We start from the raw sequence: 21,732 nt of genomic DNA, 5'->3' as shown, positions 1-21,732 counted from the left end.
AAATAACACGATATGCAGTGCAAGCTACCTAGCTTCATGACATTTCTTTATGCCATTAATTTCATGATGTATAAACAATATGCATTATACTCCTTTTGGATTTTCTTCTGGGAATGAAGAAGATCTCTATCAGCAATTAGATACCCACTGAAGAGAGAGAACATGGAAATTCCTCAGCCCCTGGATCCTGGGAACCAACTCTGGTCAGGTAGAAATGCAAGCATAATGCACAGTATGTCTAAATGTCATCCTGAAAACAACTCGCAGTTTTTGTGGGATGTACTTAAACATACTGTGATGACTTCATTTCTTCAGTATCTGGGTTAGGCTGCATGCATGTAGATGGTTATTAGTTTACATGTCAGCATGACAAAAATGATTCTCATTTTTGTTGTGTCTGAACTGAATTGTACCACCATGGTAATATTTTTTTCAAGTGAGCCTAGTTTATTGTCTATATCCAGCTATCTGCAGTGAAATACAGGCAGTCCTCAGACTTACGACACAATTGGTTCCTGAAAACCGCGTCTTAAGTCAAAACGTTGCAACTTGGAATTGATTTTCCCATAGGAAGCAACGTTATAAATGGGGGATTGGTTCCTGAACCAAGGCCCAATACCCTATTTCCACCAAAAATAATCAAGTTTGTACTCAATCAGTTATAGATGCGTAATATAGATACATTAATGTATTTATACTGTAAAATATTGATTTGGAAGGACTTCTTTGAGGTGACTTTGCTGGACTTTTTGAAGGACTCTTGTTTGGACTTTTGAAGGGTTCTTGGCTGAAGTCTTCTCAGGAATCTTGAACTTGTTCACTGGTGTAGTGTCGCATCAGATCAAGCGTTGTAAAGTTGAAACTGATGTCAGAAAGTTGAAACAAGGTGTCAATTTATAAAGGTTCTAAGTGCGAAACGTAACACAAACGTTGTAAGTTGAGGACTGCCTGTATCTGCATGAGGTAACTGATCTGCCTAATCTTCTGATAAATTGTTCCCTGTGCACAGTAGAGGTAATAGAGGTTCTGCTGTGAACTTTTTAGAAAGGCTACTTACATTTTACTGGTGTGTATTTTCACCTCTCATTGTTCCATTGTAACAACTATCTCCACTTTTTTCTATTTGCTCATTCTATGATAACTGCATATTATTGCTTACCTGAAAATGAGAGATTAAACTTCTGTCATGTTTACCACTTCTAGCAGTAGATAATCTAAGTAAACAAGCCCAACATCACTGATTTTGGTTAGGTAGAAGGCAGAGAAGAGATGTACCTTATAAACTAACTGAATCATATAAATGAATAAACTTCGATGAGCAAGAGTTCACTTCATCAGATGCTATCATATGCATCTACTTCAACAGTCATCTTAATCCTGTGTCATTACTGAAAGGGGAGAATTTACTCTAATGGTTTTGTCCCTCATCTTTTTCCACTGGGTTCTGAACTAAATTCCAAAGTCTGTCCAGGAAACTTGCATGTAGAAAGAGCTAAATGTAGTGCTTGAGGCAAGAATTTTTAGGGTTACCTTTTTTAGTGGACCAACTATGTAGTTGGTCCAACGTTAGACAAGCTTTTGACTGCAAGATATTCTTCCTCAGGCCTCCAATCACAAGAAGCCAGGCACAGCCTAGTGAAAAACAACAGAGAGGAGAGGATAAGAGAAATTCTCAGTGGTAGCAGACACCCCCTCCCCTTTGCTGTTTTTCACTATGCTGTGCCTGGCTCCCTGTGATCAGAGGCCTGAGAAAGAATGCCTTGTATTCAAAAGCTTGTCTAACTTTGGACCAACTATGTAGTTGGTTCAATAAAAGATATCACCCTAAGAAACCCTTGCCTCAGATCATTTCTGGACCTTCACAGCTACGCTTACACTACTGCTCTTTCTTATAGCAAAATATGGATGGCACCTCTGGATACCTCAGTGTTATATACCAGTTTCTGTCAGTGAACATTCTACTGAAGCAGAGATCTCTTCCTCTAAGAGATCACAGACAGAGGCTTATCTGCTGTGCATGATAAAAATTGTTGCCCCAGTCTCTGTTCATGTATCACTCTGTGAAGCAAGCAGACATCTGATTCTTACTGCTTTGTTGTCAACAGTAAGTTATCTGTAATAATGGAGAAAAGCCCTATCACAGTTTATTAGCCGAGCAAATCACTGTATCTGTGACAAATTGGAAATATTTTCTTGTTTTATGCAAGTAAAGCCTTGACTCTGATTTAGAAATAAATTATTTTTGTGAAATTGATGCATTTACATACAAAGGACAGAAAGATTGTCTAATATTTTGTCCATTTTGCCTCTTGAATTTTCATCATATACTACATAAAAGGTCTGAGGAAAGTAGGAAAGTATCCTCCTACAACCACTAAGTGTGCTTATCACTCTTCTTATTTATCTCACAATAGTTCAACACATTATGTCCCAGAGATGTGGAGTGGAAAATTTTCCAGTGCTTTACCTTTGCGTGGGAAATTTTCCATTTCTAAAAATTCATTGTTTCATAAAATTTATTAGTAACAATGAATGGATGCCAATACAATATTAGGCAGCTTGGCAGCTTCAAAGTTGTAATTAATGTTTTTCAGGTGATTATCCTTAGGACGTGTGAGAGAGAGTACATATATGTTTTACTGATTTGTAAACAGGAGGGTAAATACGATCGCATAATAATCCAAACCAAAAATCAAGTTATGAATTTACCTAATTGGCTGTGCAGGTCAAATCAAAACCAAAGCATGGCATATCATGCACAGTTCTTTGTGTGTGCTAAAATTAGCGTGACAACAGTTTTCAGTGCATTTGTTTTTCTTCTTAAATTTAAACAAACAATGTAAGGGAAGTACATGCTATTGGGTATTGTCTTTACATTTTTACAAGTATTCCAATAAAAATAAGTTCTTTCCACATAAAGCTTTGAATTTATTTTAAAATATAACATTTAAACTACATTAAGTGTGCTGTATTTATTTTTTTTCCTAATCAAATATTTCAGTTCAAGTACCTGTAGATTTAGGGACATAAAATTAACATGGGGTACTTTTTAGTTTTGTTACTAAATATAAGTCAAATAAACATGCTAAATCAGATCATGCTCTATTTAGGGCATTGGAAAATTTTCCAATTCAGAATTTTCCGGAAAACCCACATCTCTGATATGTCCCAACAGAACTTAACTCCAACACTGCTCTGGGGTCTGGGGTAGAATAAGGGGTTCAAACTATTCCTATTCTTGACCTGTAACCATTGTACTAGCTGCACAGTGCTAATAGCACAGAAGAGCAGCATCCCTTATGATTCAAATCCTCAAGGGAAAAATAAAGCACAAAACTGACTCTCTCAACAAACCAGTGAATTTTTGCCAATGCTAAGAATAGATTTGAGTCTCCGGTGTCCCACTTCATTCAGTGAAGCACATAATTCATCTTCTGTTTATATGTGATGCCAGCTTCTATGATGCTTCCAGTATTACAGACCTAGGGGACGTCTTTAAAGACATATTGGAAATATCTCATACAAACTATGAATAAATAGGAGCTCAGTTATGCAGTGTACCCATGTCCTGCTGTTCTCACCAAGAAATGGTCTCTATGGCTAATAGACGTTACACTAAAGACAGGATCAACTGGTTAACTTGAGTCGCAAGTAGTGGCTTGGCCACACATTTAATCAATTCATGGTATGATAAAACAAGGAATAAGCCACAAAATTATAACACAAAATATATCTAATACTTATGGCTGCTTCCCACCATGCCTTAAATTGAACATATTGCCAGTGCCAAGCCTCTGGAGCATACGGGAAACTTTCAAGACTTGTGTGCTCCAGCTGATTGGAGTTCTCAGCTGCAGGCATGCATGGTGCACTCCCCAGGCTGGGAGCTCTGATCATCTGACTGGGGCTCACAACCACAGGAGCAGATAGCATGTTCCTGTTGCTGGGAGCCAAGGTTGCTACTTGCTGGTGCAGAAGGAGCCCAGGATATGACAGCACGGGATCTGATGTGGAATCTCACAACCATGTCTCCTGCCATGCATGTGTGGCAAGGCAGGAAGCATGACTGTTTGCATCCTATATCAGATCCCACTGCACCTTTATTTTAATGTCTCTCTGGGGCTTATAACTACCAAATAAATTACTAAGAGCTAGTGCTATTTCAATAAAAACCCATTCAGTCTAATACTGCATTTAATTGTAAATGTCACTGACAGGGTCAGAGAGCCAAAAAAGTTTTCTACTAGTGTAAGGGCCCTATTTATCAGCTTCAGAATCTCCTAAGCAGCCTTCTACATACATTCCACCACTTTTGGCCTTAAACACTACCTAATAGGTATAACCACCATCTCAAAAAAACAAAAACAAACAAACAAACAAAAAAAGACTACTCCTGTAGGGCTACTACTTCTTCAGGACCTGAAAGCAGCACATTGCTGAACCTTGCGCATGTACATAGCTGTCCCAGAAGTAGGAATAAAATGTATTTGGAAATAGGAAAAGAAGATAAGAGCCTGTGCATAAGGCCATGATTTTGTCCAGGCAGCCAGATGTTTGTGAAGCATATCCTATTATGCATATCTGCAGTAACGCCAACTCTAGCAAAGTTATTGCAGGAGTGGCGATTTCTGAGTAAAATTAAGTCCGACTCGTGATCTCACCATAGAACTCTCAAATCTCGGAATGTTTTCTTCTGGCCCCAGCTGGGCTAGCGGGGATGCTCAGGGCGCGTGTGTGAAGAGCCGGGTGGGGGGAGGGAAAGGGGGGGAGAATCAGAACAGAGCATCTCATGATTTACATACCAAATCTATTGATTTTTCAATTTGTCTCTTGATTTTTGACAGTGGGGTTGGTAATACAGCACCTGTGACTTTCAAAGAGCACAAAATTTGCAAGATGGGATTACCATGCTGTGCTCATGGAGTGCAAATGTGCATGGTGTCAAGCCAATTACACTTGTGATGTTGATTAAATGCTGAAGTCTCACCAACCATTTTTACAAGTATTGGGTCTTCAACATTTCAATCTTTAGAGAATTAGTTGATGAATCTTAAATATGTTCAGAATAAACTTTGCATGCAAACAGCATCTTGCAGTTAATCAGATACAATCAGCTTCAAGAACATCCATCTGAAGTACATTACTATGCTCACCTTTCAGATAAGGAGAGGTAACAGTCCATAAATTAAATGAAAAATATTTCCCAGTTTTAATCATATGGTTATATTGCAGCAGATGCTTTCAAATAAGCTATTTAAAAAATAAGGGGATCTTATACGTAGAAATCCGAATTCCTAAAATTAACTTTGGTCTTAATTCTATGTATAAATGCAAAATATTTTCCGAACAGTTAATTCTTTGTTGCCTATTTGACCTTTTTTTTTACTTCAATAAAGCCTTTTTTAAAATTAACAGTTATTTTTGTAAAGCTGTGAAACACAAACTTTCATTCAGTTGAACTGATCCCAGTGTTAATGTTACCTGGTTATTTTTCACCAAAGAAACATTTAACTAGTTTACATAAAAACTATCAACTATTTACTGTGGTCCACACTGGGATGCTTCTAAACATTCATACAGAAACAAGACAAATGTTAATTTAAAGAAATAGAAATCATTACACGCAAATAGCAAGTGGATAATGCAAATGCTGTTGAATAATGGTTGGGATCTTTAAATCAAGCCAAAATGTTAAAATATTTCACTGCAAAGAATTTTATCTTAAGAGCTGTATCAAAGAGGTGTCACGGTATTACTTAGCATTCACAGAACACTCCATCACCAAAGTCCTTGCAAACATGAATTGATTTTTTATTTTGTACTAGTATCACGAATGAATACTTAGCCTTCCTTAACCCTTACAAGCAAAGTCCTTAATTACAAAGCATACCACCTCCAGCAAAACTACATTTGACTGTGTTCTTCCATGCTGAAAAAAAGAGCAGGAATTAATTTGGCGTTCTTTCTTATTTTAGCCTAGTTCTTGAATTCTGCCTATAGTGCACTATCCTGTCTGCTGCAAAAGGGAGGACTGAGCATAAACAATCCCGAGCAAGTGGTTCCATGACTCTCAGACCCATACATTGCCCTCTGACTTCAATAAGACACCTGTAGGGATATGATTTCAGGTTTGGGGCCTTCAGGTTTGAATCTTTTCAAATGCCCAGTTAATAAAGGAATAAGTTATCCAGTCATACCTCTTTCATGTGGTGTTATATGCAACACACACAGATTTAAGCTGTCACACATGACAGCTCTCTGGTCTGACATAAATCAAATTATCTACCTGCATGCTTTCCTCCCACTTCTAGGTGTTGTCCTCTCAGTGGTGTTAGCCAGCATTTTTGGAGTTATCATCATTCTTGCAGCAGCCTTTTGGCTGATTAGGCAGAAAAGGTAAGATGTTTTGCTGCCACACTATGGAATGCTGAACAATTATTTCTATGTATTCACGAGTACTGGCACTACTGACTAAAGCAAAGTATGCTGCCACTGAGAAGACCTCACCTTTATAGACCATTTCATAAAGAAGTAAGGCTGGAAGGGACTTCAAGAGATCATGCAGTCCAACCCAGGATTGAAGCCATGATCTTGGTGTTATTAGCACCACACCTTAACTAACTGAGCTGACCTGGTTATAAGATGCAGCATTTTAAAGTCAGTGCTACATTGCCCACCCTGCCCCTCGCCCCCCACAAATTTACTTTTGTTAACGTAATCTCTTTTTTATAGTTGCAGAAAGGACAAAGAAGACAACAAAGGTGTCATCTACAAGCCAGCAGTTGACAATGAGTACGACGATCCCTCCAAAGTATAAGTTATACCCTATCACAGAAACTGCTTTTCATTCATGGGACTGGCAGAAATTTGCCCTGGACAATGCTTCTCTAGCCTATGATAAAGCTTGGAAACACTTTTAGAAACAGAAGGGACCATACAAGATTATACAGTCCAACCTGGGATTGAACCTCTGACCATGGTGTTATTAGCACCATGCTCCAACCAATTGAGCTATACTGGTTATAAGATGCAGCATTTTAAACAGTCATTCCGCTCCTGCCTCCCTGCAAATTTACTTTTGCTAACATTGCCTTTTTATACTTGCAGAAATGACAGAGAAGACAACAAAGGTGTCACCTACAAGCCAGCAGCTGACAACGAGGATGATGATCCCTCCAAAGTATGAGTTATATCTTATCACAGAGTCTGCTTTTCATTCATGGGACTTGACAGAAATTTGCCCTGGACAATGCTTCTCTAGCCTATTACAAGGCTTCAAAACACTTTCAGAAACAGAAGCCTAAATACTCTGGTAGCTCTTACCTTCTGTCTCCTGGGGAGATGTGATCAGTGAGTACTCCTGAGGCCATGTCTCTCACTACTCTCTACTCACTAATAATTTATTCCATATTTAATCATCAACTCAAGCTTTAGAGGTTGTTCATACCACAGATTTCCCCTCCAAAAATTCAAGACTAGAGAAAACAAGTCATTATCAGTACTACAAGATTATGTCTGTATCTATTTCTTCCCTAAAATTTGGTCTTTTCAGTAGTTTTTTAACCATGTTCTTCAGATGATATTATTTAAATTGAAGTGAACAGCTGATCATAGTATCATACCACCATTAGTATCATACCACCATTAGTGGAGCTGCAGCATGGGCTCATGTAGATACAACCAAGCCCCCTTGGGCTGCTAGTGAGGTCTGAGCATAGGATCTTCAGTGCTAGCATAGTTCAGCTCACTGCTGGAGCTAAAAGTCTTTAATCTCATGGTTATAGAAGACTCACTGAACCTGTCATGGAGGCAAGTTACTAGAGAGATAAAGACGGTACTTTCCTTCCCTCTTTCCCCCACATGAACTGCAGCAGCAACAGATCCTCAAGCCCTTCCTCACAACTTATTGTCCTCATTTTAGTTAAAATATCTGCATGAATGATATGTAGATAAAGCAATTATTACTTTAAAGACATCTGCTTTCCAATTTAATCATGATTAAGTCATTGTATACTTATAATTATTATAACTGAAATTGAGCAACAGATGATTTTAACACATCAGTTGCCTGAATTTAGCAACTTATTTATTAGAAGGGGACATGTATTTTATTAGAATTATCTTCTTGACCTTGTAACATAGTGTGTGATGGGAGATTATGATTCACCTCAGAAGGAACAGTGTTGAGCCAATCACACCAAACATGAAGAATTCCTCTTGAAACCAACACTTTTCTGTGTGCCATTTGAGTAACCATGTTGGCAACTGAAAATGAGTACCCAAGCAGGCAACTGAGTAGAGATGGATCTAAAATAATTTAAGGTCTAAACGGCACTAAACATTGGGGAAGGCCTGATTTGAACTCTACAGTTTGAATCTGCTTACATTTTGGGGAATTTAAATGTTCTTTTCTCAGTGACTCTGCACATGCTATTATTGTCATATACTACTGAACTTGCCACTTAACCACAATTACTAATATGCTAATATTACATGAACGTTCAAATTCAGCACAATGATATGATTATACAATAGGCTGAATGTTACCTTCATCTTCCCTTCCCCCTATTTATTACTTATTCATTATGCCTTAAAAATCTAGATCATGGGCTGCTTGTAGGATAGATGATAGGGTCAGGGATTTTGTCTGGTATCTTGGTAGCACCCAGCAAATCCTAAAGGAACTTCACAGGCACTACTGGAATATAAATTTCAGTAAGAAGCAGAGTGTGTACTGATTTGGACTCAGAGTTACAAGGAACTGTAATGAAAGGCAGAAAATTACAGAAGTGATAAAGTGAAGCTCTACAGCTTTTTAAGCAGTTTAAATTGAGAAACCCAAATGTCACATTGTCTTCCTAGAATTCTTCAGGGGTCATCAGGATTTACTCTGTTAATTTCAAAGACAGAAGTTTGCTTTTTGGTCTATTTGTCACTGTTTTTTAAATCTCCCTTACAGAATAACTATTTTCTGACTAAAATATTATTTTAAATAGCTCTTTGTGCTCACAATAGGCAACAATCACAATCTTATATGGAAGATAATATGTGACCATAATGAAAAAATAGATATGCGCTCTATAGTTTGGACTTTAGTTCAACACAACAGAATTTTTATTAAAATATGTTTGACATTGCTAATACTGTAGTGATAACTCTGTTTCTATTGTGTAAATGAATATAGCCTCTAAGCTAAATTCAGTACTTCCTTTCACTAAATAGGAGGATACATTGCATCTATAACAGTGGTGCTCAACCCATGGTCTGCCAAACCTGGCTTGCAGAGCTGTATTATCTGAGCCATGGGAAGGCCCAGTAACATAACTGGGATGGGGGGAGAAAGTGATCAGGCAGCAAACCCAGGCACCACCTTTTCTGGAGGATGCAGGGGGTGGGAGAGAGGAGGGCACAAAAATATACATCAGCACAGCAGCAGCTAACCACACTGCCACCACCGACACAGCAGTAGCCAGGCCAGTGCTGACCTGTGCACTGCAGCTGTCCCAGGTGTGGAACTGCCCTGCTATCCCGCTGGGGAGCCCAGCAGGCCAGATGACATGCCTGTGTGCTGCATTAGGCCCATACACAGGGTTGGTCCAGGGCTCAATTTGGTGCACAGGCTTGGTCTACAGGTACAATCCAGCCATGGACTGGCTCCATGTGCCTGATCCAGCCATGGATCAGCCCTATGAGCTGGCCCATGGACTGGCCCTGCACCTGTCATCCAGCCCGCAATTATATAGCTTGAAATATATTTATTCATTTGCTTAACTCTAATGTTTTTATTATGTTCTAAAATAGAGAAAAAAAACATGTTTCATAGTTAAAAGTTTTTTTTTTATACTGTTGATGTGTAGGGACCTACTCAATTCACGATTTTGTAGGAAGTGTGAAAGCGGGCATTGTCCGTGAAATGGTGGAAGCTCCATCCTTGGAGGTTTTCATAACCTGGCTAGACAAAGCTTTGGCTGGGATGATCTAGATAAGGATGGTCCTGCTTTGACCATCCTCCGGAAGGTTGGACTAGACCTCCTGAGGTCCCTTCCAAACCTAACTGCCTATGATTCTAAATCCACAAAAAAAAATCAACAACCCAGCAACCCGCCCCCCCCCCCAAGCAACTTACTAAAAATAAAATGCTGGCTCCCCAGTGGGAGCCAGCAGTCCTCATGGCTACTGGGGCTTTTCAGCCCAAAGGGGAATGGGGAGAAGAGGGCACTGCCAGCACAGAGAGCCGCCAGGATGGTAGCCACCTCCCCTCCTGCCTCCCTGCTCCCCCTCCCCACTGACTGGCAGAGAGGGCTGCCTGTTGTGCAGCCGCACCACTCTCCACCAATTAGCAGTGAGGGGTTGGGCCTCTTTCCACCTAGAGGCAAGGGGTGGGGCCACATGACAGACAGCCAATTGGTGGTGAGGGGCACTGCCACTGCGGCTCCTCAGCCAATCAGAGCCATGGGTGTGTGTGCATGTGTGGGGGGTGGGGGAGGGGTCCTGCTGCAAAAAGCCTGTGAAAGTGCCCCCATTGTTGTCTGGCAAAGTCAGCCCCTGCCTTGATTCTGGTAGGTCTCTGTTGATTTGTGTTAATTTGCACTTGGAAGGTAACAGAAATCAATCTGTTAAATAGATTTTTAAAACAGTTAATTATTTAAATAAAGTTACCTTAAGTGTCCTGGACACACATACACACACATTTTGCATTTAAAACGAACTGATCTTTTAAACTGAGGAACTCATAATGATAGCTTGTGGTCATAATGGGTCAGATTTGTTCCCATAAGAAGTAGGTGCCAAAATACATTTGCAATCTAGAAATCCAACTCAGTAACTGAATACTTTGACAATCTGACCTGTGCCCTACATGTTTTGAGAACAGTAAATCCCACCCTTTCCTAGCTGGTTCTTATTTTGATAGACTACAAAAGGAAAACAAGCTGTCCTGCTTTTTCCATTTCCTACTTTCTCAACCCTAAAATAATACAACTGAAAACACCCTCCCTGAACCTACTCATTAAACTGTAATCAAAAGTAATTTATGCAAAAACATTTCTGCACAACAGAACCTGAAAGTACTTGTATTTGGAACAGCATTTGCTCCACTGTAAAGATTGAAAATCATATTAATGAAAACATTAGAATCTATTTATTAAGTATGAATTGACTTCAGAAGTTGAAACCATCTTTTCAGAGTTGTACATTAAAAAAAGCAGCACTATTTCACTAATTAAAATGTGAGGGCTCATGTTGTTGCATTTTTTTAAATTATTCAATTAATTTTGATGGGTTATAATTATGCCTTAACATAGATCATCTTAATTGGAAATGTAATACTTTTTTTTTTAAGAAAAGCAATATATTTAATTTAAATCAAATCCAATTTCAATGAAAAATGTGAATTATAAGATCTAATTTTTCGACTCTAACAAGAGCTGTTGAAAATCCTTGTTTACAGAAGAGTCAGCACTAATTACCTTTGTAGCTGGGTAAGTCTTAGATATACCAGGATAAAACAGACCATGGAGATTAGCTTGCTCTCATTCCATATTAGGAGCTAAGGTAAATTTATGAGGCAGTGCTATCTAAAGCTTTTCCTGCCCTTCCTGGTAAGGTGTGTGCGCTAAGATCAAATATTTCAGTCTCTAAGGTTCATACTCGCTCCTCTAAATTTGCATAAAGTATAAAAATGCAACAACTGTAAAAATAGCTGGCTTGCTAAAGCTTATTTGAATTTCTGCAGCTATAGATTTAGCCTTAACTAAACGTGGAAATGTCAGTGATAAACATTCATCATTCAAACATTCAGCATCATTGACTAATTCATTTTAAGCCAGACAATTTCTCTGGAGGGAAAATATTTATAGGCTACTGATCAATCAGAAAACAAAAAGGAAAAGTTACTTTGAATCACCCCCATTAGGTTGTTTTTAAAAAAATAATAATTACATGTTTTTCTCAGTAGTTATGTAAACGCATTTAGGATTTTAAATACTAGTATAAGTAAATATGTGCTTACTCATTTTAGTATTTCTATTTACAAACCAACTAGTCATTAAAGCCAAAACGTTCATTTCAAATAAACTGACTACATAATGCAAATCAGGAGATGAAGAAAACACAGGCTGTTGGTGGAAGAGCATAAAAGTACCAACAGAAAAATTAATAATAAATATTTTAGGGTAATACAAATTTAAGTCACGTAAACTACAGCAGCTAACAACAATTTTATAATCAATTTCCAAACAGACTTGATTCCAAGAAAAATGTTTTAAAAACATTTACTACATTACTATTAATTCATTAATTTTCAAACATTAACTTCCTTGACCACACTGAGACACAGACAACCATCTGTATGATTTCAAGTGCAAATACAAAGCCAAAATTTCCATTCAAGGTTATCTATCAATTGACCCTGGATGCATTACAGAGTATTGGTAAAAATATATATATAGCTGATATTTAAGCATAAAACCCAGTTCAAACTCAGCATCTCTTTTCATTCCCTCAGTTACGGAGTTATTTATGTAAATCAACAGTAAATGGCAGTGCTGCTTGCTTACAGGTTTGGCCTTCCAAACTCTTAAGGAAAAAAAAAACAAGAGAGATCCCTCCAGCTCACTCCCTGCTTCACTGTTTTTTTCCTCCATTACTCACTCCCTTCCACCTCAAAACTACCTTCCAAACTTTATACTGTGTTGAACCATCCCACAGTACTCTTTGTAAAACTTCAGAGTCATTGCTAACATCCTACATGGACTTAGTACATCAGGCTATGTGGCAGAATAAGTTCTCTAACTGAAAGAGTAACTGGGTAATGGATTCCCCATCAGGGTGAGCCCAGTGGCACTGAGACGTGAATGTGGCTTGAAAACTGAGATGCAATGGTTACTGAGCCAGACCCTGTGAGGCTGCTACCTCCTTAGGCTTCCACTGATCATTTTGTATTGCTTAGCTAACAAACCAACATGACATCAACCACTTAGTAAAATGGCTAATAGGCTAGCATTTATCCACGACCAACCACCTGGTATTTAAAATACTTGCTAGTGTCCCAAACATCAATGAAGTAATCCATGCCTCACAGCATTAGCACTTCTGTATTATTATGCGAGAGTCTGGAAAACATCTGCTCTTGATGGAACCAGCAATTCAATTAAAAACCTTTACCAAGAGAATTTAGTTAACGTGGTTCTGGGGAAGGAGTTGAGACCTGGATTCTGTTCCTGGCTCAACCACTCATCTGTTGTGTAACACTGGGAAGATGATTTAACCTCCGTCTCAGTTTTCCCCTTATATTGCCCTTCCTCAGTAAAACACTGTGGGTGCCTGTAGACATGCACGGATGCTGCTCTGAGACGCTGTAATTATGGTGCATTGGACCAGACTCAATTAATCGAGTCTGCTGGAGCATGCTAATTACCACATTCCAGCAGCCTCCATATCCTGTGTATTAGCATCTCTGCACTTCAAAGTGGTGGTGGGAGTCCTTTAACTTAAGCTCATTTGAGCTTCCCCCTCCCTGAATAAGACCCAGGGGACACTGATACACAAGACACTGAGGATGCTTTAATTAGAGCAGCTCCCCCACCCCTGGAACACATGTAAAGATGCCCTTTAAACTCTTCATATTAAAAATGTTATAAAGCAGCTAAGAAATGTTAATGTTTGTCAACTCACAGCAAAGATAGAGAAAAGAATAATAGGATGCTGACAGATGTGGAAAAAAACCAAAAACCCTGTGTTTTACCTGAAGCAGCAGCACATTAGTTTGACCCAGCTCCTCAGTGTTTGTATGGATCAGGTGCTTCGGTGGGACTTTTTGGTGCTTTTATATGAAGCCAATTCAATCAGCTATTAGATAAAAAGGCCAAAAACCCCTACTAAAGCGCATGATCTGTACAGACACTGGATGAGCTGGGTCCAACTAATGTAACGCCTCTTCTGGCTTTAAAGTGCCTCCTCCCACACCATCTGCAAGCAGCCATCGTTTTTTTCAGTAGTTTCTCAAAATATAATTAATTTAAAAGTCAAATTAAGAAAGCAGAAGTTTCATTACAGTTCATTAATGAAAATTAATATAATTAATACCACTATCAAATTATAAGAAATACTTTTAGAAGTCCTAACCTCTGCACTGCAAAGGTGTAAACATATTTTTACAACATTTCTACATTCTAGCTTGCCTGGACATTCCTATAGACAATGTTCTTTGAAGATTCTTTAGATATCTTTTACTATACATGCCTCTCAATACTCCAGAACCATAAATAAAGAGACTATTAAGATGTCTGTACAGAGGCAGAGAACAAGAATACACGTGGAACAATGCGAAGTTAAATGAATGTCAAATTTCTCTAGCCTTAACCTACATCAAGACTGGATACAATCATCTTGGAAACGTGACTTGTTTACTGAACTCATTTAAATTTAGGTCTAATGCAAGTGTAATATCTCTTCAAATAAAGATGCATTTCACAAAACTGACCATGTCATTTCATCCACTCCCTTCAATATTGATCCAATTACCATGAACTTCTTATGCACTTTGTTTCAGAGTTTAACTGTGCCATACACCATATTTCTCATATGTGACAAGCCCCCAAACACTCATCTTGTGTTTGGCAGGCAGAACATAGGGAAAAAATGGAGTTTTGCAGAGTCATAGCTGTCTGGGTGAGGCAGCAGGAACTTCCTTGTGTGACAGGACAGCAACAAGACTAGGCCCCAGGCCCGTGTAAGAGCAGAAGACTTTCTTTTTTACTGTAAATAATCTTTATATAAATTCCCGTAAATAACCAAGTGTTATTTCCACACTGCAAGCCTCATCAAAATGCAACAGATTGCACGCAGCAGCTCACATGTCCTGGGTCAGTTCAGCGGCTGCTTCTTGCAACAAGCTACAGTTCTCAGACAATAGCTGCTGCAAACTCTTTAATGGTTCTGAGAGGGTAATCACCGGCCTCCATCCCTTCTGCCTGCCGTCAACCACTAAAGCACAGCATCTGCATGCTTCTATTCTTCCCTACTTCTATTCTGGCAACAAAAAAATCAGCCTCCCTACTTAAGATATGCACCCCAATTTTGGAAAGGTAATTTTAAGGAAAATAGCATGTGTGGTATAAATATGGTAATAAAAAACCTTGCACTCTCTAGAAGGAAAAAAAATTCCATTTTTTGTGTGCATCATCCCTTTGTAAATTCCTGTTCCACTTCTTTTCAGGCTAGAAGTAAGTGTCACCAAATGAAGTGGAGAAGCTGTGCTGGGATGCATCCTGGCACATTGCCCATTGTCCCACCTCTTGATCCTGCAAGACAGCAGGCAGTGTGTTCCCCACCTACAGAGAGACACCCCCAGGGGACATCTCTGTAAGCAGGGAAAACTGGCTTTGGTGAAGTCCCAGGGCAGAGGCCACCAATCAAGTGATTGGCGGCCCCACAACCAGGATAGCACTGTAATATCAAACTGGTACGCCTCTCAAAATAGGGGGAAGCTGGGCCGGTGCTCCCAGGACTTAAGAATCCTGATCCCCAGTGGGAATTCCTGGGGCACACAAGATCGGGCCTCTGAAGCCCTAAGAGCACCTGCTCAGGAGGGCTGCCCAAGCTCTTGCACCTTAAAGGAAACAGATGTCTGCCACTAAACAAAGGCACAAATTGATATCAGGTTATTATTCCAGGCTCTCCAAAAATGTGCTGGACAGTCATTCTCAATCAGGGTCAGGACCAGGTCATGCTGGGATTAGTGATGGGGGGGAGGGGGGGTGGCCAGCTTTTGATGCCTGGAGCCTGATGGGGTGGACTCGGTCCTTGCTTGTGGGAGGGGTCAGGTTCCAAGGTTACCCTCCAAAAGGAGTACTTCCAGGGGCAAGGGGAGGGACTTCCAGTGGCTAAGGTCAGGGGCGGCCATGGGGTGGGGCTATCCATACAGCCCTCGACAGCTCGCCAAAACTCATAAAGCAGCCCTCCACCCAAAATAATTGCCTGCCCCTGACCTATGGTGTCCAAGGGCCAGAGAAAAGCATGTGAATGAGCCACAAGTTTCCCTCATTCCTTTCGTTTGGGTTCCTTATTAACCCAAATAATAAGGGGTTAATAAATAATTAAGGGGTTCCTCTTAATATAACATAAAAGAATCAAGCTATCCTCAGTGAGGATAAAACTCAATTAAAGTGAACCTGCCACCTAAAGGGATGTTCCTCCAGATCTCTGGGTAGGAAGGACATCAAACAAATACATATAAAAATTGCATTTTTCATGAAAAAAAAAAAATCAATATAAATCTTATCTTCCAAAAACATAATTGCTGTCAAGTAACAGTATCAATTAAAAGTAAGAGGTGCTTTCAGGGAATCATGCAAAATATTAAAAAATATACATTATTCTTCTCTGAACAAAGTGTTCCTCAGAAAGGAATTCAGAAGCTTCTTTCTTAAAACAAAATAAACAATGTATTTAAATAATGTATATTCACAAATGTGTGAAATGAAATTGAAGATGGCACCATCTAGTGACTGAATAATGAAAAATTAGGTGGTGACAGTTAAGATCAGTTCAGGTACTTAATTGTAACAGGTCTCATACAAAAAGAAGCAAAAGAAAATTTAGAATTAAGACTGACATTTCAGACCTCCTCTTATGCAACTAGCAAGTTGGAACTTCATTGTTGTACAATTACTTTTCCATTATAATATTATTTATACATTATAGTTCCATAAAGTTTTTTGTACTGTTATACTGTGTAACTACCTAATCAAAACAGATAAATTAATGCTTCCAGAGAAAAATAATATTTTAGTATATTTTTAGAAGTAATTAAGGAGCTATCCAAAGGTTAACAGTAACATGGTATCCAACAGTTAGTTAGTTAGTTAGTTACATAGCTGTCATATTTCATTTAACCAATACGCAGAATTTTGGAGGCTCCGAACTCAATTCTAATATAATTGGCTAAAAACTAATACCTCCTTCTATACAGTGAATAGAAACAAATTTGTGATGCTAGTAAATGTGCCAAATTTAGCCTTACTTTGTACATTAATGGATTCACAGTTCTATTATGCATCCTGAGATCTTCTAAAAGGCTCTGCTGTATGACGTTCAGTATCACTTCTTCTCTTGAGAGCATGTCATGCTATGTGAAAATCTTTCAGTAGAGAAGCTTGTTAAAGAATGACTAAGTTTCACATTTTTTCATTAATATATTACTATCTAGTTCTTAGTTTCCTATGTGTATTCAACAAAAATACAAAGAACATTTCTTGCCCTGTGATGTTTCAGAAGAATAGTCAAGTTCCAAACAACTGAAAAGTTAGTGTTAATGTTGAGTGAGGCCATAAGAAAAGTAACAAACAGAGCAAATTAACATTTATAATACCTTACAATGCTCTCATATCCTCCAGCACCAAAAATACTTATAAATAAATGGACAGATTGTAAAGGAATTAAGGGGAGAATATTTCAATATTCCTGCAGTTCTGTTCTGCTTCTTATCTACTCACCCATCTGAGGACAACTAACTATTCTGCAATAGGGACAGGTACAAGTCCCTACTTAGCAGCTATTTTGCTAGGTAAGATCAGCTGCTCTGTTTCATGGTGGAAGGGTTGAAAGCGGTTAAAGAAAGTAACAGATGTGTGTGGCTGTGATGCTGCAACACAAAACAATCTCTAACACTAACAAAAATAAGGCTTTTGCCAATCCCATGAAACCCCCTGCCCAGAGAAAACACAATAGAGTCAGTGGAGGTAGGTGTGGGCCTTAACCCCTTCATATGATAACAGGGACAGCAAATGGATGGTTTTAAGTTCTGGTCAATGCCACATCTGAGTACCCAGATCTTCCTACCAACTTTTAATATATCCAGTTAATTGAAACCAAGAGCCTACTTCTCTCCTTAGTCATGACTACATTGATACAGAAAATAGTTATTTTTCCTCTATTAGAGCTAAAAGCACAACAGTGAGAATATGTTTAAGGAATCTGACCTCAAATATGGCCCTTTCATTTCTTATTCGAATCTGAGATGAAATATCTCCTTTAGAAGACTACTTGTTGCTCAGCCAGTAAAAGCAAGAATTACCTTACCAAGCTCTCTGAAAACACCAGCAAGCAAAGCTCACTGACAATACTTACAAAAACCTCCTGGATACTAAAAATCATGGACTAAGTATAGACATTGGATTTATGACACATTATAACCCGTCTGACATCTGACTCCCCAGGTATCTCTCCACTTTCATCCCCCTTCTCTCCACCCCCGTCCCCCAGCCTGTCGCTCACCCATCGACTCCTCAATCTACATTTTCACTGACTACCTGTCTTGCATGCATACCAGCCCAGCCTCTGACTTCTTTACTTTTCATTCCATCCAAGAGCACACACCAACTGCTGAAACTTCCTTAGCCTGACGAAGGGTTTTTGAACCTGAAAGCTTGCTTAATAATTGTTTTCCAGCTATTTAAGTTGGTCTAATAAAAGATATCAGATTCACCCAAAGAACCTTGTCTGCCTATGTCCTTAGACCAACAGGGCTACAACCTACACTCTTATAAAAACAAACACTTTTCAGAAATCTATCTTGTTCTTGGCCTGCTGTTCTGCAGTCATTAAAGGTTGGAATTTTCACATAAGCAGAGGAATTATTTAGTTAAGATCCTAGTTAGTGTATCTGCATGTGAAGCCAGATATCTACAGAACTTAATTAAAAAATCATGTAGTTTACTTAGTTTCGCCTCATATTCAGAATGGAAGGCATATCCAGTTACAAGGAAGTAATAAAATGAGACACAAAAAAGTGAAAAATCCTGAAGGAAGAGGCCAGTGAATACTATACAACAGGAGTGTTCAACCCCCAGCTAGTAAAGCTGCATCATCTGAACTGCAGGACTCTTCACAGGTCTGAATGTTTGACATTGGGGGAATAGTGGCAGCATGAATTGCTGCTCCCCCACTGCCAAATTGTTGTACCCATGGGGAGCCTGGTGGGCTGGACAGCCTGACCTGGCAAGCCATACCGGGTACACAAATCTGGGGTGGGATAAGGCCCAATTTGGGTGCACATAACCAAGAGGGGACAGGGCCAGATCTGAGCAGTATGAGGCCAGATCCAGGTGCCTGCAGGCAGGGCTGTCCCTAGGCGGGGTGCAAATTAGGGTGACCACCCCAGGCCCTGCGCTTTGGGGTGCTCCACAGAACCAGGCAAAGTGGCCCAGCGACTCTGCGCTGCCGCCAGGTTTGTATCTGGTTGTTTGACACTCCCTCCCCTCCCCTGCTGCTGAATCCGCTGCCAGCTTCCTCGCATCTGGGGCCATGGGGCCCCACATAGGCTGATCTGCCCCGGGCTCCACATCCTGCTTGTGTCGTGTCTGCCTGCAGGATCCAACCGCTATGAGACTGGATCAAGGTGCACAGGGCCCAAACCCACTGGGCACCTTTAGTTTTTCATAAACTGAAAACGTATAAAATAAACTTAGGTGTCTATTGATGTTAAGACTATACAAAACAAAAATGAGCAGCACAAAAATAGTTAGCCCCCCAAAATTAGTCTTTCTAGTTATAACAATTTAGAGACTGTTTTGTTCAGCTTGACATCTACGGTACATATTAAATGGGTTGGATTAAATTTCAATTTACCATAGGACAGCTGTCTGACTGAGATGGGTATGGTTTCTTCCTGGTTTATGCCCATTAAGCCCTCTTTGGCTTTTCTGAAATAAACATTGTATTTAAAAAGATATTTTAATGCCTTTGAAATCTACTTTTTTTATTTTGACTACTTCAAACTGGTTAGATCTTATCCTTGAACTTGTATGTGGAACAAGAAAACAACTTAAAGAGACATAAGCTATGTCAGGACAGTTACAGACAGAAAACTATGGAGAACACAATTAAAATAATAAACATAAAATAACCTACTGAAGGTGTTTAACAACAATTGGAAAGTTAATCCGACAGATTGGGAGACAAAAGTTTTGTAATACTATAAACTAACAATAATTAGCACTTACTTTTAAAATTATTATTACATTTTCAATGCCCTGCACAAACACTAACTAAATCCAAATTGCATTGTATATTAATTCGGAAATGGATTAAATGTCTAATAAGAATTTAGCTCAAGGTACACACAGAAATGAAACAATGGATGTATTTTATATAGGGGGCAGCAACCTATGCCGCAAGGACCTATCTAATCTGGCCCATGGACATGAGGCTTTAACTGGAAAAAGCGGTGGCAGTAGCTGTGAAAGTGGGGAAAAAACCCCAGCAATAGCAGCCAGGTCCTAATTGCAGCTTGCCTCTGGCCCAAGTGGAGTCATTCAGACCCACAACCTGAAAAGGCTGCTTACCACCGTTATAAAGGCATCCAACTCATTTTCACAAGCAGTTCACACTTAGGAGCCTGGGACTTTAGCATCTACATTAATTAAGTGCTTCTGAAAATATTAGCCTAGGTCAGAAAAGAAAAGCCTGCCTTGGAATCCTTCAAGATGTGATTAAACTTACAGTGTCCTCTTTAAAAACATAGCCCACGTGCCCTGTACACACGTTCTCTCCCCCTCCTTTAAAAACCCCACAATAAAAGGTAGAAAATTAAATAGAATGTAGGAAACATTAAGGTTTACTAGATAACCTGGCCCCAGATATACACCTATTCCAAGTGTTAAAACCTCACATTAAAGATATGTCCTTTGGGGGAAATGCTGTTCTGCTAATTTTGGAAAGTTTTGCTAGAATGTCTCTTGGGCTTACACTGCTATTTTAATGCAATAATAAAAAAAAATTAGATTTTCTTCTGGTTTACCCTCATTTGTTAGATACCGAAGGAAAACTGATTCCATACATACTTGATTATCTTGTACTCCAAAGCCGCTTATAAAAGATTCTATTTAATTTCATTGCAGAAACTGTAACAGTAGAGCTTAACATTTTTGTCACATTAAATGATACCACTGATGTCACTGATCGTATGAAAATCACAAACAGCTACATGCTGAAACTGAGCATGCAATTCCAAGCCAGTGAGACCAGCTGTTGCTCCTGCAGCGTGTCATAATCATTCATCTAATATTTATGCAGCAGTCACAGGACATAATTTAACATTATATAAAAAACTACCCACTGCTATCCACTTCTCACAAGTTTTCCAGCCAGGATTCATTTGGTAGTCTTGAACAGAAATGGAATTTGTAGCAGTAATCTTAATTTAAAACTTTTCTTAAACGCTATACTTTCCAGATTGCATTTTAATTAGAAATTAAAAAAAAAAAAAATCAAGATTTAATTTGAGCTTTTAATCACTTTGTTACCCTAAGCGCGCAGTGTGGAATCAGGCATTCTGTAAAGCTGGCCAGCAGAGACGGTCACGCACAGGAGAACGTCACAATACCAGAGTGAAATAAAGTAGCTCTAATAATTAACCAAGATTTTTAATGCAGACCTACAGAAAACACAATCTACATTATTTAGTTTAGACTTTTTATGCCCAGAATATGTTTATCATATGAGAGATTAAGTCCATTCAATCATCCTTTTTTTGCCCCATTTTAAAATCTATTTCCCATCTGAACACATAAGTCCCATTAGAAAGTCTCCTGGGACATCAAGACTGAAAACTTTCTAGCTTTCCTTGTTATTAAGTCTCAAATCCCAAAGAAACTGACGAGGTGGCAGCGCGGCTGCAGCGGGGCAGAGGGAGCGACCCCCGGGCAGGCCCGCGACCGCTGGCGCCGCCCG

The 21,732-nt window shown here is 39.2% G+C and overlaps 1 protein-coding gene and 1 long non-coding RNA gene across 2 annotated transcripts in view; one reads left to right on the top strand and one right to left on the bottom strand.

Annotated features, from left to right (window-relative positions):
• Positions 1–7,304, top strand: part of CA12 (carbonic anhydrase 12) — a 36,612-nt gene extending 29,308 nt beyond the window's left edge. Inside the window, exons 9-10 of the mRNA XM_025211170.1 lie at positions 6,733–6,792; positions 7,108–7,304. Coding sequence (XP_025066955.1) covers positions 6,733–6,792; positions 7,108–7,304 — 257 coding nt within the window. The remainder of the gene's footprint in view (positions 1–6,732; positions 6,793–7,107) is intronic.
• LOC112551247 lies at positions 807–21,726 on the bottom strand. The gene is made up of 3 exons (XR_003095488.1): positions 21,306–21,726; positions 1,531–1,632; positions 807–862 (listed from the first exon to the last, which is right to left on the bottom strand). It is a non-coding gene; the product is annotated as an uncharacterized LOC112551247 (long non-coding RNA).
• Between the last annotated feature and the right edge of the window lie 6 nt (positions 21,727–21,732).

The sequence above is a fragment of the Alligator sinensis genome, unplaced genomic scaffold (assembly GCF_000455745.1).
Source record: "Alligator sinensis unplaced genomic scaffold, ASM45574v1 scaffold291_1, whole genome shotgun sequence".
In the NCBI taxonomy this organism is placed as follows: Eukaryota; Metazoa; Chordata; order Crocodylia; family Alligatoridae; genus Alligator; species Alligator sinensis.
Note: the sequence above shows the minus strand (reverse complement) of the source record. Positions and strands in the feature narration are given on the sequence as shown.